At 34.6% G+C, this 18,646-nt stretch overlaps 1 protein-coding gene across 1 annotated transcript; it reads right to left on the bottom strand.

The window, feature by feature from the left end:
* Positions 1-8,056: 8,056 nt before the first annotated feature.
* On the bottom strand, positions 8,057-8,638 carry LOC149243647 (uncharacterized). The gene has a single exon (XM_089371268.1). The coding sequence runs from the start codon at positions 8,636-8,638 to the stop codon at positions 8,057-8,059; it is 582 nt and encodes a 193-aa protein (XP_089227394.1).
* Between the last annotated feature and the right edge of the window lie 10,008 nt (positions 8,639-18,646).

The raw sequence follows: 18,646 nt of genomic DNA, 5'->3' as shown, positions 1-18,646 counted from the left end.
TTAATTCACCCCACATACTTATTCATGTAACTTTGTTGAGAAATTTGCTGCATTTTTAATGAAAAACTTTTTAGTTAGACATCTTATTTGGTGTAATAATTTGTATCATGTCTTAATCCTTTCAATTTAACATTTACGACGAATCACAGTGTATATAATTTTAACACATTACAATTGATTATTTCTTTTTGAGAGAGTATTTTAAAAGTTATTATGAAAATGATTTTTTGGGAGAGTACTTTAAAAGCTATTAAGAAAGTGAAAATTTAATTATTAGATAGAAGAATCTCTCATCTCTTCAAAACCCTACTAACATCCAAAACTTTATAAAAAAGACAATACTCAAGATGGCTATGATTTTTATAAACACATAAACCTTTAATTAATCTAGAGCCAATACAAGATTTAATAAATTTCCACACTTCAAAAGTTTATTGGCATTGGGTGCACCAAATCCTAAAAACAAGGTGGAAAACAATTTTTCTAGAGAATTAAGAGAACTAATCCCTTATTATTACAACAAAATCTTTAAAAAAATTGATTCATCTCTGAGCATAATTTTAATTGAGAAGGAAGGAAACCAAACAACAACCATCAAAATGCCACTAACATGTGACATATTACCAATATATGACATAAAACTAATAATGCATTAAAACTCATTCTTGTTTTTGCATGTGAAAGGTTATTTGATAATGAATACAACATGATTGAATCATGTTATATGGTTCATTGTTAATATAACATCAATCCATAATACAAATCTTCCCAACCATCTAATATAATCTTAATTGACAAAAAGGAGATAGTGCAGCACTATGACCTCTTGGAAGGTCACCCATCTAAGTACTCTAGTTAGAAGAGAGATACAAGGATCTCATAAAATCTTATGCATTAACACTCTAATAATCACACCAATCAAAATGCTTAATGCTACATCACATATTGCTAAAATTTAAAAATAAAAAATTTGTCTAATTATAACTTTATTATTAAGTAATTTGTCTAATTATAACTTTATTATTAAGTTCATCAAAATCACACAAATTTTATTTTATACAAAAATTATTTTTATAGTTTACATCGGATAATTCTAAACAAAAGCTAGAATAAAAAGCTAGATAATTTGTCCATCATGGTTTTATAAAACGGAGAAATTATAGTTGAAAATAAAAACTATTGTTTATTAAAAAAAACATCAAAAATGGTGTAGATCTCTTATGAATGTTGTTGTTGAGCATCTCATTGTGATGGAAAGGAAGTTTTAAGAGGAAATTGAATGATTTCATTACCTATCTTCCAATAACCCGGTTCCATAAGGCACTTGCCTTTGAGAGTGTCTTTGTTTCATAATTTATTTCCATGTAAAAATGACAGAGAAAAAAATAATTAAAAAAAGAATTAATAGATAAGTCAAATATATATATTTTAAAAAAAACTAGGGAACAAGAATATGGAGACATAGCAAAAAATAATTATAAAAAAAATCAATATATAAGTCAAACTTATATACTTTTAAAAAAACATGGAACAAGAATTTTAACCATAGACATTTATCTCAAATTTACCATGGAGATTCTTAATTTGTAAATAGGCTTTGTTATAGTGAATACCATGGCTTATCAATACCACATGGCCAAAAAACCCGTAACTCACTTCATATGATATATTTTTATTTTTAATTTTTATTTTTCTACATAAAGGCTAATTCTATTAAAAAAGAGAAAAAATATTTACAAAGAGGTCAAGACCTCAGAGGAGGCTGAAGCCATCCCTCAACCAGATATCTTGATAGACATAAACCCCTGTGACAACAATCTCGGGATTAAGAAGACTTAAAACATGTTTTTTAGATCCCTTACAGACAAAAATGCGCACCAAAGTTATGAACATCACTGCAAAACTATCGAGGACTATGGCGTTGCTGATAATCGTTCTGCCCTGATAGCCATATACAAAATTTAGCAAAAACAATGGCTTTCTGAGCCATGACCTGATACAACTCATTAGACTATAATGGCTGGTATCAATACCTAACCAGGAGCTGAAACAAAACAGAATTGACATAATCCAGAGAAGCATAGCAAAATGATAAAAAGACCAGAAGGGAGACTTCCATCATTGCGTACTGTACCGAAGAAATCAAGCATGTTTCAAAGAGTCCGGAGTGCCCTTTTCCACCTGGCTAGGAGAGCCCATCCACATGTCGACGGCGTTGTCCCCATCTCCCATGTCGCCGCCACCTGTAGGAGCTTCCAGATTCAGATTGCCATCAGGAGGGTGCTTCGGTTCGACCGCAGGCAAATTGCGTTGTGTAGAATCAACTGGAGGCTGAGGTGCCTCAGGCACATTCCCCTCTTCCTGCACATTGTCATAATTGAACACAGTCCCAACCACGTCTCCCTGAAGCACACTGTCGTCTTGAGACTGAGACGTTGTGGTATGAACAGAGTTGCTGGGTTTATCCTCCTCCTCAGCCAAGATAACCATAATGCTGGCTGACAAAACGGGTTTATTGAGCCGACTGTGAAATTTGAAACGAGTGGTTTGGAAAGAGTTGTGCGCGAAGGGCTTGCCATGATCAAAGGGTGGAGAAGGCGCGGATGTTGAAGCCAGCGGAATGATATTCTGGGGGGCAGACTGAGAAGCACGACCACTGGTGCCTCCATGGCGAGAAACACCACGGCGTCGCACCATCTTCAAACTAACAGAGAGACCTGAGAAGGGGATTAAGCAAGACCAGGTAGAGAACAGATTCTGGATAAGCCCCCAAGCGGCCAGAGCGAAACAGGGATGCGGGAAAAAAAGCAAATGGATATGGAAAGAGCCGATGAGAGCGATAGCCTGAACCAGAAGCTGAGCCATGAATAAAACAGCCTGCACGGGATCTCGAATAGGGCACGCATTCATTGTCGAATGCTTAACCATAATCCTATACCCCATTGCATTGATATCAATTGCGGTGAGTTTGTGGGAGCTGTGCCGGATCACCAGATGCAAGGACAGCTGCCGGCGGAGAGTTAACCGGCGTTAAATGCACCTCAAGGACACTCGCATCCGGGCGTGTATCTACTTCCTGGTTCATATCATTCTTTACAATGTTATGGTAATTTGAGAGCTGATCCTTTGAGGCAATGCTGGAGAGTGAACCTGCAAAGAAATCCAACCCACATTCCACTACTATATTAGCTAGAAAATCAACCAGCTTGTTTCCTTCTCGCCTCGTGTGTTTGAATGAAATTGCCCTGTGTTGAGAAAGCCATTTGTCAATTAGCTCAAGTCTTTGAGCCATTCTCCAACTGCTGCTGACCTTGTGTGTGGGAGTACCCTGCATGATTTTTGTAACCAAGTTTATGATAATTTGAGAATCCCCTTCTATGATGAGTGGGAAAAGTCCTCTGTCCTGAGCTAGAATGAGACCTCGCCATAATCCTTCTAGTTCTGCTGAGTTGTTAGAATCCCACCCTTTTGATCCAAGAAAGAGCAGCAAAGGAGTTCCGTGATGATCTCTAAATACCCCCACGAATCCTGCTTTTCCTGGATTGCCTTTTGAGGCTCCGTTGAAATTGAGCTGAATCATGTTACTGGGCGGTGGAATCCATCTTGTCGGGATTTGATCACTCAAAGAAGGACTGCCTTTGAATGTAGGCTCTTGATTCAGATGAATATTCCAGTTGGCCCAGATGGATTGTTCCTGCGGCAGCATTGGAAAGTCTTCTTGGGACCAGGGCTTAATGGATAGGGATTCTTTAATGTTCTGGCATAGCCTAGTCTAGATCTGCTCTGTAGACATGGATTGGTCCTTGAATACCCTGCGATTCCGCTCCTTCCAGATGTTCCACATCAGTAGACCAGGAATAAGCTGCCAAAGAGTGTTGAGGAGTTTTCTTTGGTAAGGCGCTTAACTCCAGTTACAAACAATAGCTTTAATGTCCCCATGAACTCTGCCTTCTTTTTGGCAACGGAAGCTAACCTTTTCTTACAGCTTTCGTCCTATTTGACAAGTTTGCTTAAGATGTAAAGCTGATTCCTCTGCTTTCTTGCAGTTGAGACATATAGATGGGCCATAAAAATTCCTTTTTCTGAGGTTATCCCAAGTGAGAATTTTATTTTGACATAGGAGCCAAAGAAAAGTGGATAATTTCAGCCAGTTGGAGGAATCCCAGATTTTATTCCATAGAACATCTTTGATTATCTGTTCCTTGATGATTACATTGTATGCTCCCCTTGTGGTAAAAGTGCCCTTCTCTTCATATCCCCACCTTAGAATGTCCATTCCTTATGAGGAGAGGATTTGCCTCTTTTGTAATTCTGAGGAAAGAAAGGTCTGAGCTTGCTCAGAGCCATGCCGTAATATCTGTTTAACCTCAATCCAACATCTGTACCCCTGTGAGGAAGAAGGATTCCAGAATTGATTAACCTTGTCTAGCTCATGCAAATCTTGCTCTGGTAAGTGAAGGTTAGAGAGGATGTCCTTGATCTTTGGGAGCTATTGCCAGGAATCCTCCCAGAACCTAGCTATATTGCCACTCTTAATTTCCTATAAGCTATGCTGTTGTATTCGTTTCCTATGTTGAATGGTCGAATTCCATATCACTGAGCCCGTACTTACTTATGACATTCAGATTCTTTCTTTGATAGGGCTATTGTTTGCATATTTGGCTGTCCATAGGGAGGCCCAGGGAGTGTTGGGTTTTGAAAGCCATCTCCACCAAATTTTGGCTCCCATGACTTTATTGCTATGCCCCGGATCCCTTAGACCAATACCTCCAGCCTTCTTCGGAAGACAGACTTTATCCCATTTAACTAAAGCCCACTTTCGATTGGGACCAGAGTTGCCCCATAAGAAATTACGTTGGAGCTTCTTTATTTCCTTGAGCACCCATTTGGGAGCTGCTAAAATTGAAAAAAGATACAGAGGCATGGAGTGAAGAACAGCTTTAATGAGAACTAGTCTGCTGGCCATGTTAAGAGCCCTGTGAGTCCAAAGGAAGAGACGCGCCTCTAGCTTTTCTAACAGGATTTTCCATGAGGAATGCTTTAGAGCCGAGGCCATTAAGGGCACTCCAAGGTATTTAGAAGGAAGAGAGGCAATAGTAAAACCAAGAATGCGGGCTATGGCATTTTGGGTAGGGACAGGAGTATTGAAGAAAAATATTTGAGACTTGATTCGATTAATATTGGCTCCTGAAGCTTCAGAGAAGTCCGATAGGAGAGCTTTGAGAAGGCGTGCTTCCTGAACAGAAGGATGGCCAAAGAGCATGTTATCGTCTACAAATTGCTGATGAGAGTAAGTGGGGGAATTGAGAAAGGATAAGCCCTTGAGCCGCTAGGAGTGCAGAGCTGATTTGGTGCTTCTTCCGAACCCCTCTACCATAATGACAAATAGGAATGGGGAGAGGGGATCTCCCTACCTGATACCCCTGGAGGGACGGAAAGTGGGCGAAGGTATACCATTGATAAGCACAGAGAAGAACGAGGAAGATAACAAACTCAAAACCCATCTAACCCAAGAAGGTGCAAAGCCAAAGGCATTTAAAATTTTTTGAATGTAAACCCAGCTTAAGCTATCAAAAGCTTTGGATAAATCAATTTTAAGCAGCATACCTGGTTTCTTTGATTGCTTCAGAGAATGGATCATTTCATGGTTAAAATAATACCATCCGTAATCTGCTAGCCTTCTACATAACCAGATTGCTATGGCGAAATAATGAGAGGGAGCAATGATTTCAATCTGGTAGCTATAACTTTTGAGACAATCTTATAAATAATGTTGTAGAGAGCAATCGGTCTGTACTTATCTGGAGTGCTGGATTCCTCTTCCTTGGGGATTAAAGCAATGAAGGTAGCATTCAGCCCTGGGTACATCCATCTTAAAGTGCGCAATTCTTCCACCACTTGCCAAACCTCCGTTTTTATTAGACCCCAAAAGTTGTGAAAAAAGTTGGAGGTGAATTCATCCGGACCCGGTGCTTTCCCTGCTTTCAACTGACGCACGACATTCTCGATTTCCTGAAGGCTTGTGGGACGAAGAAGGAGAAGATTATGCTCCTCTGTGATTAATTTGGGAATGTTTCTCAGAACTTTTTCAATAGCATGAGTTCTGTCTATGTTGGGCTCTTGGTGGGCTTGTTTTAAATACCTGAGAAATTCATTTTCAATGCCTTCGTGAGTCTCAATCCTTGCTCCCTGCTCATCTTTGATGTGGGATATGTTGTTGTTCATTTTGCGTTGCACTGTGGTTCTGTGAAAGAACTTTGTATTTTTTTCCCCGTCCTTCAGCCACTTTACTCTTGATTTCTATCGCCATAGTGTTTCCTCATGTTTAGCTCTGGCTAGGATTTGGGCTTCGAGAGTTTGTTCCTGTTTTGCTAGGTCCTCAAAGCGTCCTTCGTGTATGATCCTCTGCTGCACATTCTTCATGTCTTGATTAAGGGTTTTCTGCGCTTGAAAAATGTTGCCGAAGGATGTATGATTCCAGTGTTTGATTTCACCTTTAAGGTGCTTTAGTTTCTACTGGAATTTAGTCATCTTAGAGCCATTAGAGGGACTAAAGTTGAGCCATGTTGATCTGACTAATTCATTGAAATCCGGATGGGTTAACCAAAAAGCTTCAAACCAGAAAGGACGCTGAATGTTGTTGCCGGGTCGATTCCACTGCAATTCTATTGGCCAGTGATCAGAGCCTGATATCGGTAGGATGGAAGAAATGAATTCTCCCCCCAAATGAATTGCATTATCTGATAGTAAAAATCTATCAAGACGTGAAGCTATCTATTGTGAACCTTCTCTTTTGTTGTTCCATGTGAATATGCCATTATTTGAAGGTATATCTATCAGCCAATTATTCTGTATGAAGTCTTTTAGAATGTTCCCATCTCTATTGCTTCTGTTCCTGCCTCCCTGTTTTTCTTCCAGTCTTGCGATCATGTTAAAGTCACCTCCAGATATCCATAGCGGGTGCAACCTGTTTGATTTGAGCTCCGATAAGGTGTCCAGGATTTCAGCTTTGTGTATAGTTTTCTGAGGGAAATACACATTAGTCATGTGACCATGGATGTTAGTGCCGATTATGTGAAATATAGCTTGGATGAAGTTCTGGTTTGCGTGTATGTTGTCAAGTTGAATCACTCGCGCATCCCAAAGAACTGCAAGTCCTCCCAACGCCCCTTGAGCATCAACAGCCGTTACCATCCCTCCTAGCCAAGCTTTTGCTGCCATTTTTTCCAAAACTGTCGAGTTACATTTTGTTTCTTGCAGAAAGAGAATACTAGGTTTTTCCTGCATAAGCATATTTTTTAGAAGCCTGCCTTTCCTTGGGCTATGAAGCCCTCTAATGTTACATGAGATCAGCTTCATTGAGAAGGGTTGGGGTTGATGTTGAAGTACTTGGTCAGCTTAGCATATCTACCGGACTCAACTAGCACTTCTCCTATTCTGATAGTTCTTTCGAGAGTGGTTTTCCTCCCTCGCTTTTTGCTGTCTTTGGTAATGAACTTTCCATCCCATTGACTACCAATCTGGACCCCCAGAGAGTATTTTTTTTTAACGCGAGTGAGGACCTCCACCAGGTTGTCAACTTGCCAATCTGGGATTTTATCAAATTTTCTCGTTTTGCATGCCTGCTCTAGTCCTAGAATGACCAGTTCGCCAATATCTATATTCTCAGGGTCTTCCTCCATGAGTTGGGGCTCTTGGTAGTCTTCAGTTGTTTCCTCTATAGCATTTGAGCTGGGTGCTGGATTATCAACTTCCATTCCTTGGAAACTCAAGACTCGAGTTTGATTTGGGTATGAGGGATCGATTTGTTGAACTGGCTCTCCCCTGGCTGCGGTGAGACCCCGGTTTGCTTTTCTTTACTGAATTCCTTGTCGTTTAGAGGTATATTTTTAGGTTCTTGAACATCGTTACTAGCCAGAGCAACAAAACTATTGCTAGTTGAGGGTTTTGACGAGTTAGCTGGAGTGGTCCTGGTATTGGCTCTCGATTTCTTATGACCTCTTCTGCAATTTACCACTTTGGTAAACCCATCAGGAGAAGGATTGTCTGAGTCCATTTAAGATGGGGGTTTTCTATTTAGAGGACAATCTCTGAAGAGATGGCCGAGATCATGGCATTTTCTGCATCTAAATGGTACATTCTCATAATCTATCAGCTGAATCCATTCAATATCATCATGGAAAAGACTTACCATATCTGGCAGGGCTTGCTTGAGGTCCATGTAGACACAGATCTGGGCATATGATGTGTATCTGCATAGTTTTGTTTCCTCTGCTACTTTGATGAATTCGCCCAGAGCATTTCCAATTTCTTGTAGAGAATTTTCCTCCCAGTATTCCCATGGAAGCGAATATAGCCTTATCAAAACAGGAGCACAACTAAGATCTTCCTTATCAGGATTGAAGTGTTCAACCCACCCTTTGAGATATAGGCCCGCGGAGTTGAATAAGTATGGACCTCCGTCCAGAACCCTGTTACGATCTTCCAGGCAATTAAATACGGCTGTGAAAAAACCCTTTGGCCCTAGTTGCAGAGTGATGTGACCCTTTGGATTCCATTTGGAGTTTATCCAGCCCCTTAGTGCTTTCTCAGTCAGCCAAAGTCCAATAAACTTGCCTATCAATGCGTGATCCCTCATGAACTACATTCTGGCATTGATTCGGTGACTAGGAAATTCCACTTTTGGCCTGTGAGTGGCCACTGGCCTGCATGTGGATGAGCTCACTTTGGGTTTGTCCTTCTGAGCTTGATCATTGTCCTGATGCTCGTTGTTGTCCGTGTTGTCCTCGTTCTGCCTCTCTTCTTTGTCGTTAGCTCCAACTTGTTGCTTTTTGCCATCGTCCTTGGGGGAGGCGCATCGCCCTCCCATTAAGGGGGCTGCATGATTCCTCCGATCGCTTGCAAGAAACGAAAGGTCGTAGATCTGCCCAAGGTCTATCAAGGCTGAACTTTGTCAGGGGTAGACTGCCGTAGCAGGGTTTGCAGAAACCCTAGACTGAGCGAAGCCGTGTTAAGCTCTTTTCACTTCATATGATATTTTTTCATATGATATTTTCTAATTAATAAATTAAATTAAAATGGAAAAAAAAAGAACATAACTACTTTGAAAATCAGTTAAAACTATTCTAGAATATTCCGTGAAGCTTAAATCTCTATCATCCACCAAAATCCACTATAAGTATCCACACCTCCATGTTACATATCATTTCTCTAAAATTAAAAAAGTCATAAAAATTAAATAAATTATAACTTTATTTCGAGAATTTAAAAATAACATGTAATAATATTCCTAACCATGGAGATATAACCACACATTAATATGGAGATTCTTAATTTGTTAATAAGATTTGTTACAATACCATGGGCCAATACCATAGCTTATCAAACCACATGCCCAAAAAAACATAACTCAATTTATATGACATCTATTTGTATGTCCTTTTTTTGTTTAATCAATCTAAATAAAAGAGCAAAAAGGACAAGACTAATTTGTGTATACTAAGAGCATTTTAATTTGTGTATACTAAGAGTATTTTAGAATGTTTTATGAAGGTTAAATCCTTACCATTCACCTAATAATTATCAATAATTAAATTAAAATTATCGAAAATTTATTCCAAAAAGACATGCATATCGTAATTATTCATTATTAAATAAAAAATTTGGATGCCCTATTCTAAAATAGAAATGTCTATGTTCATAGAAATGTAAGCATATTTTAGTATTTTATATCAATGAAATGAAGTGTTATTTCTATCACATCTTTGTATTTATGATTATATGTAATTTGTCGTGTTCCTATTTAAATCTAGATCATTATTTCATCTATAAGTTAAACTACTCCATAATAATTAAAAAAATACTTGAAAAATTAATCACCTCTTATATATTAAGTCTTCCGACCTCTAAAATATAGCATTTATAGTTGTGTGATCCACTTGATGATTGTAAACTCTTAAAATATGGAAATACTCAACTGAACTTAATTATATTATTGATATTGAGATGAGCCTTTCCAAGATGTTACTAGTCCCTAAGAATTCAATTGAACACTAGTTGTTTAGCATTAACCAAAGCAGCTTATAATTGATAACTTTGAAAAATAAATATTTTTTTTCAATATTATTAAAAAAACTTATTTTCAAATATTTGATTAGAGAATTACTTGAAGGTTTTATTGTAGCATTTTCATAATAAAATACCATATGGATAACTTCCTCTCATATTTATGCCATAATTTATGGATATGGTTGCAATAAATACTTGAAAATAGCTCATACTCATTAGTTACTTCTCATCATAATTTAAACTAGCACAACCACGTTAATAAATGTGGTTGATAAAGTTGATAGGCCAATATCATTATCTTATTGTCTTGAATTTTTTCATAGCATTGAAAAGAAAAATGTGGCTAAATATGTAAACCAACTATTGATTTCACTCTTCATATAGCTGTAAAAATAAAAGCCTACCTCTCTCTCTCTCTCTCCAATATCTATAGTGGCTCGTTGCAGGGGAATAATATTAAACCCAAAGGATAAATATTATAAACCCAAGGTATAAAAACCCTAAGATAAATATTATAAACCATAAAATAAGCATGTCTGACCATGATTTACAATCATTGATTTTCATATTGAGACGATGTTTTTCATGATGCGATGTTGGACCATCATTGACCATGGATAACCATAACCGTAAACCGAAGTGATTTATATTAAAACATATAAGTTATATTATGAACCCTATGAATACTATTATATCCTAGGAATATGAATGAAATAAACCCAAGGGATTGATAATATAAACCGAAAGGAATAATAAACCTAAGGGATTAATTCTAAAAAACAAAGGTATTATAAACCCAAGGAAATAATAAAACCAAGGGATTGTAAACCCAGTGGAACACTATTAAACCCAAGGGATAAATATTATAAACTCAAGGAATATAAACCCTAAGATCAATATTATAAACCCAAAGACGAATATTTTCCACAATGTGACATTGGAATATGGTTGATTATGATTGCTTTTCATATTGAGACAACATTTTTCACAATGCAGCATTGGAAAATGGGTGACCATCATTGACCATGGTTGATCTCCATATTGATACAATATATTTCACAATGCGACATTGGACCATGGATGACCATAGTTGTGACAATGTGACATTGGATCGAGATATATTCTTTCTCACAATGTAACCATGGTTAAACACGATTGACCATGATTGAACCCGAAGGTATTATAAACCCAAGGGATTAATACTAAAAACCCAAGGGATTAATACTAAAACCCAACAGATTGATAATATAAACACAAGGGAATAATATTAAACCCAAAGGATTAATATTATAAACACAAGGTATATAAACTATAAGATAAATATTATAATCCCAGGGAAATAATAAACCCAAGGGATTACAAACCTAATATTAAACACAAGGAATTTAAACTCTAAGATAAGTATTATAAAGCCTAACATAAAAATATTTGTCACAATTCAACATTGGAATATGGTTGACCATGATTGATTTTCATATTGAGACAGATAACCCTAAAATAAACATGGTTGACCATGATTTACCATCATTAATCTTCATATTGAGACAATGTTTGTCACAATTTGATGTTTGACCATGGTTGATCATGGTTGATTTTCATATTGAGACAATCTCTAGCACATTGTGACATTGGTCCATCGTTGACCATGGATGAACATGATTATAAACCCAATGGATTTATATTAAATCCTAGGATTAATATTATAAACCCTATGAATAATATTATACCCTAGGAATATGAACCAAATAAACCCAAGGGATTGATATTATAAACCGAAGGGAATAATAAACCCAAGGGATTAATTATAAAAACAAAAGGTATTATAAACCCAAGGGAATAATATTAAACCCAAGGGATTAATATTATAATTTCAAGATATATAAACTCTAAAGCGATTGATACTATAAACCCAACGGATTAATACTAAAAATCTAAGGGATTAAAAACCCAATGGATTGATAATATAAACACAACTAAATAATATTGAACCCAAGGGATTAATATTATAAACCCAAGGTAATAATAAAAGCAAGGAAATAATATTAAACCCAAGGGATAAATATTATAAACTCAACAAATATAAACCCTAAGATAAATATTTATCACAATTCGACGTTGGAATATGGTTGACCATGATTGAACCCAAAGGAATTATAAACCCAAGAGAATAATATTAAACCCAAGGGATTAATATTATAAATGAAAGGTATATAAACCCTAAAGGGATTGATATTATAAACCCAGGCGATTAATACTAAAAACCAAATGGATTAAAAACCCAATAGATTGATAATATAAACCCAAGGGAGTAGTATTAAACCCAAGGGATTAGTATTATAAACCCAAGGTATATAAACCCTAAGATAAATATTATAAACCCAAGGAATATAAACCCTAAGATAAATATTTGTCACAATGCAACATTGGAATATGGTTGACCATGATTGATTTTCATATTGATACAACATTTGTCGCAATGGGACGTTGGAAATGGTTGACCATCGTTGACCATGGTTGATCTCCATATTGAGACAATTGGTGTCACAACACAATGTTGGACCATGCTCGACCATGCATGACCATGACTGTGACAATGTGACATTGGACCAAGAGACAGACTTTGTCATAATGTGACCATGGGTATTGACCATTGTTAACCATGATTGACCGTGGTTGACCATGGTTGAGACAACCTTTGTCACAATGCGACATTTGTTGATTTTCATATTGAGAAAATATTTATCGCAATGTGCTGTTGGACCATAGTCGACCATGATTATAAACTCAATGGATTTATATTAAACCTAAAGATAAATATTATACCCTATAGGCATTTTTAATGAAAAAAGATAATTCAAAATATTGTCCAAAATCTTAAAAACAAATGAATAATGGATAATGATTTTTTCAAAAATAAATTCATATAATATAAAATGAAATCAAATAAGAATTTGTAAATTTATAAATTCATTTACCATAATCTCATTTGAATATGTTAAATTTTAAAAAAAAGTATAATGTAAAACAATATTGATGGAATTTTAAACCTATAAATTTACAATTTTTTAATGTATGATATATTTCAAAAAATGATAATTAAATTAAAAAAAAAAAAAAAAAAAAAAAAAAAAAAAACAAAAAACAAATTTTATATTTTTACTTCATCTATTTTTCCTATAATCAATTTACAATATAAGACATTTCAAATTTTAAAAATAAAATTACATTTCAAAACATCAACCATAATTTCTAAATTCCACAATTTATTAATCATGGAGGAACTTATCATGCAACTTATTAATATAAATAATGTACTTCATAAGTAAAATATTTAAATGTCATATTAAGTAAAATATTTCAATGCCAACTAATATCTACAATGAAAAGAAATAAATTTTCACGGTTAAACAATTTTAATCATTTCAAGTAATGTTACTATTTTATGTTTGGGGTATACTTTTTTTTGTCAATTTTATCTTTTGAGATACAAACTTGTTTTTTGAAATTTTGCATTTTCAAAAAAGTTTACATAAGAAAAAATATATATTACTCTAAACTCTTCTTAGATTTGTGATTAAAATAGATTAATACTGGTCCTTAAAAAAATGACTAATAAGATCAGCTTGCAATTTGAAAATTTGTTATTGAATGATTGTTAATTAATTTTAGAGCACAAATTCATTCATGCTACTTTACCTAATTCTATGCTAATCCTACACTGAAAACCTAAGACACACCAAACTCATATCTGAGCTAATTTTATGCATTTGTATTTGAAATCTAAAGCAATCTCTCATAGAACACTCCTTCAAATCATTAACATCTAAACCACCCTCAATTAATAAATTTATGGCAGACACATAATTGATCTCGTGGATATTTGTGGCATAAGATGGTCAAACCCTGTACTCCTCATCTATAAGGTGACACATATTCCTCTCGAGTATCAAGGTCTCATAAGTGAGCCTCGTGATCCAATATCAAATTTCCAAACTTCTCATATACTTTGTCTATGTTAAATTTGACACTAGCAGAAACCTGTGGCAATGTACAAATATATGTATGTTCAGATACCAGTAAAGCAGACAGGGAAGTAAGTTGTTGCCACAATTATAGGAAAATACATTGTTATATATGGTATATAAGTATTTTTTATTAACTGAAGAAGACGTAGCATTTAGAACTTGTAGGCCACATTCTTCTAGTGTAAGCAGAAGATTGGAGTAGACAATATGATCTTCGAACACATTAAGAGACATCTTAACTTCAAAATGGATGGAATTTATTTGCAACATAGCGAAGACATAGGAAAATATGTTGTTATATGTTTTCTTATATATAAATGAATGTTATAAATAATAATGAGGATCTTATCATGGAGGAACTTATTAGAATTGGAATAATCTCAAATCAATAGGAAATTGGTGGGTGGGGAACCATGTGTTGGGAATCACGATTTCCATTAGACCAAAACCCATAGGTGTTTATCAACAATCGCATTACCGGAGACAAGGATCCATGAGAGGCGGTTACTACATGTCATGAAACACACAGAAATCAATTGCTTATCCAATTTCCAACGATCTCCCCCCCCCCAATGCAAGCTGGGTGTGTATCGAACTCATGACCTACGCTCTGATACCACTTGTTGGGAATCTCGATTTTCATTAGACCAAAAATTGTAGGCCTTAGTCAACAATCACATCGCTAGAGATAAGGATCCATGAGAGGTGGTTACTCCATGTCGTGAAACACATGGGGAGTGTTGGCTTATCCAATTTCCAACACCATGTGGCACGAATTTGTTTTTTAAAATTTATTAAAAGTAATGGACAATTTTTCTAAATAAAATTTTCTTATATATAAATGAATTTTATAAATAATAATGAGAAACCTATTAGAATTCGAATAATCTCAACATGGAGGAACTTATTATAATTGGAATAATCTCAAATCCCTTGGAAATTGGTTGGTGGGAAGCCACGTGACATGAATCTAATTTTTAAAATTATTAAAAGTAATGGACCATTTTGCTAAATAAAATATTCTTATATATAAATGAATGTTATAAATAACATTGACGAATTTATTAATTGGAATAATCTCAACATGGAGGAATTTATTAGAATTGGAATAATCTCAAATCCCTAGGAAATTGGTGGGCGGGGAGCCATGTGGCATGAATATAATTTTTTAAATTTATTAAAAGTAATGGACCATTTTTATAAATAAAATTTTCTTATAAATAAATGAATGTTATAAATAATAATTAGGAACTCATTAAAATTGGGAGGAACTTATTGGAATTGGAATAATCTCAAATCTTCGGGAAATTGGTGGGTAGGGAGCCACTTGGTATGAATCTAATTTTATAACTTTTAAAACTAATGGACCATTTTGCTAAATAAAATTTTCTTGTATATAAATGAATTTTATAACTAATAATGAAGAAATTATTAGAATTGGAATAATATCAATGTGGAGGAACTTATTAGAATTGGGATAATCTCAAATCCCTAGGAAATTGGTGGGTGGGGAGCCACGTGACACCAATGTAATTTTTTTAATTTATTAAAATTAATGGACCATTTTTCTAAATAAAATTTTCTTATATATAAATCAGTTTTATAAATAATATTGAGAGGCTTATTAGAATTGGAATAATCCCAAATCTATAGGAAATTGGTGGGTGGGGAGCCAAGTGGCTCGAATCTAATTTTTTAAATTTATTAAAAGTCATTGCAACCTAACAAACACAGCTGCGAACAACCCTACATAAAAAATGGATAATAATAAGATGTAAATAAATATACTTATTGGGTGTTACTTCCCACTTATGTATTTTTCCTCAGCACTTATGTAGGAATAAACCGTAAATGTGTAGACTTACTAGTGGTTACTACCCTCCAAAATTTATTCAATTCTTTGTACTTTAGCAAACAATTAATTTATCCACTTCACATACCAATTTACTAGTACTACTACTACTACTGTATGAATTAAATGGATGGCAAGTTTTGATAGGTATTAATCTATGATAAGCTTAAAAACATTTACACCAAGAGAAATCTTACATTGCTTGATTTAAAAAAAAAAAAAAAAACATAAAAATTAAGTACATTGTAATTTTATTTTAAACTATTTTTATTATTTTTAATAAAAGAATATACAAGTTAAACAAGATTTTTAATCATGGAGATTCACCACCACTTTACCATAGAAATTCTTAACTTTTAAATAGATTTAGTTATAATATGTGGCCAATAACATGAGTTATGAATACCACATATCCAACATCACACATTGATATGACCTTTTGTTTGATTAATTAACTAATTTGAGATAAATTAATTAAAAGAGCATAACTAGTTTAAAGATATATCTTAAACCCATTAAAAATATGTTAGCATATTCCATGGAAGTTAAATGTCCACCATCCATCCACATTTAAATCCCAATGACATGTCGAACTTAATACCTTAAGAAATATTAAGAAATATTATGTTGAACTTAAATATCTTAAGAAATATTATTATAATAACCTCGAGTAGTTTTCTTAATAAATATTATTATAAATTTCACATAATTATTATGAAATTTATCTTCAGTAAAATAAATTATATTTTATTATTAAATATTTTTAATAATTTAAGAAAAATATGTAAATAACACATTAAATTGATTATCATTTTATTTTTACAATTATAATATTTGTAATATAAAATTTATTTTTAATTATGGGAGAAATTTAATAATTTAAAAGTTAATTGTAAATAAAATATTGATTTATTTAACCATGTGATATTTTACTATTTTACAAGTACATTATTTAAAATTTGATTAAAAGTTTAAATTATAATAATACATTTTTAAATATTTTACAAGCACGTTATTTAAAATTGGATTAAAAGTTTAAATTATAATATTTCATTTTTAAAATCCCTTTTGTTTTTTCTGTAAATCAAAGGTTTATATTTATAGTTAGGAGTCCAAAAATCAATTAGCCTCATTCTTACTAGATTTATTGTCTAACCCATGCATACCTAGGTACATCACAAACTTGCTAAAAGACAACGTTTTACATACATCAACCAACAAAAAATGCCAAAACACTAATAAAACTAGTAGAAAGCCAACTAACAATAAACTTCATCATGATTTACCTAGACATGATGCTCCAAATCCAAGCAAGGAAACTTGAATTCATACTACACATGAACTTCCATGTTAGGCATATGGGAATCCAACCACTCTAACTACTCTTGGGTGCATCTCTGCTCCCCTCACAAGTTGATTATTCTTTTGTGCTTTGCCCAAACCTTCCTTTGAAAATGAATCATAACATCTAGTAACTCTTGGTGCTCATCCTACTAAGCTCGATCTAATTGTTCAATCAAATAACATAATTGGCGCAAAATCCTACTAACCCCTTCTGGGGAGAAGGTTGTCCCCTCAAAGTGAGATGTCAATGGCATTAACAAGGCAATTGTCTCACCTTGGCTTTGTTCTTATGGTTATAGACAACCAAGCTCCTCCCTCACTTCAATTCCTCTATGTCACGAACCATGCGACAAATGTGTTTCTCGAACTTGCCACACCTTGTTGAAACTTGCACTAACAATTCTACCACATTAGTGAGATGTAACCTATAGAGTTTGGATACTCCAATTTCCCTTATCTAAAGATCCCTCGGAAAACCCCTCTAGTTCCAAACGAGAATACCTCTAAACCAACTCCTCATCGCTACTCAGTCCATCACTCGAGACCCAATTCTACCACTAACCACTGTACAATGTTAACTCCCACAACACCCATAAATTTTAAATATGGATGATTAATCCAAGGTGATGACCCTGATAGCTAAATATCCACCAAAAACTCTAAACTCTAACTAGGTACCTGGACCAACATGAATTCCAATAATTCAAGGCACCAACCCAATAGATACACATGAAATGAATCACAACACCCTAGTACTAATCAAGAGAAAGTCCAATGTTGAGCTTTTACATTTATACCTTTCATATATAACCCATAACATTGTCCTATGTGATCCTCTAGACATAATGAACGCAATGATGGCATGAAATTTTGTAAGGGAGAATACAAATTTCACCTCAAACCCAACAATCAATTCAAATTTACTATTAATATGTTGATCCATGGAATGTTGAATGCAATCTAAACACTAGAAACTTTGTTTCCCCTATGGGTTAAGACTACAAGCAATCCTTGGAGGCTTCCACGAGATCTCCATAGCACAAATAGGCTACCATGTTCACAAACACCTCATCATTTGACTTGTAGTTCCTTTACACTAATGTACATTCCAACAATAGCTCTTTGTTGTAGGGATTAATGCATGTCTATTAGACAAAAAAACCTCTCATATTTCACAGAACCTATGCCAAACGGAATCAAAGGACCTACAATTGTTCATATATGCATGCAAAGACATCATTTTAATATAGGGATTAACAAAAAAAATAGAAGGATTACCTGCTAGTATTTCGCACAAATGTACTAGAGTTTCAGTGTGATAGAGAAATGATCCTCAGTCAGCTCCGAGACTAGGACC

Source organism: Pinus tabuliformis, chromosome 8 (assembly GCF_031772625.1).
Source record: "Pinus tabuliformis cultivar Carrire ecotype Pingquan chromosome 8, CPIR1, whole genome shotgun sequence".
Taxonomy (NCBI): domain Eukaryota; kingdom Viridiplantae; phylum Streptophyta; class Pinopsida; order Pinales; family Pinaceae; genus Pinus; species Pinus tabuliformis.
This window is presented reverse-complemented; position numbering and strand designations above follow the sequence as displayed.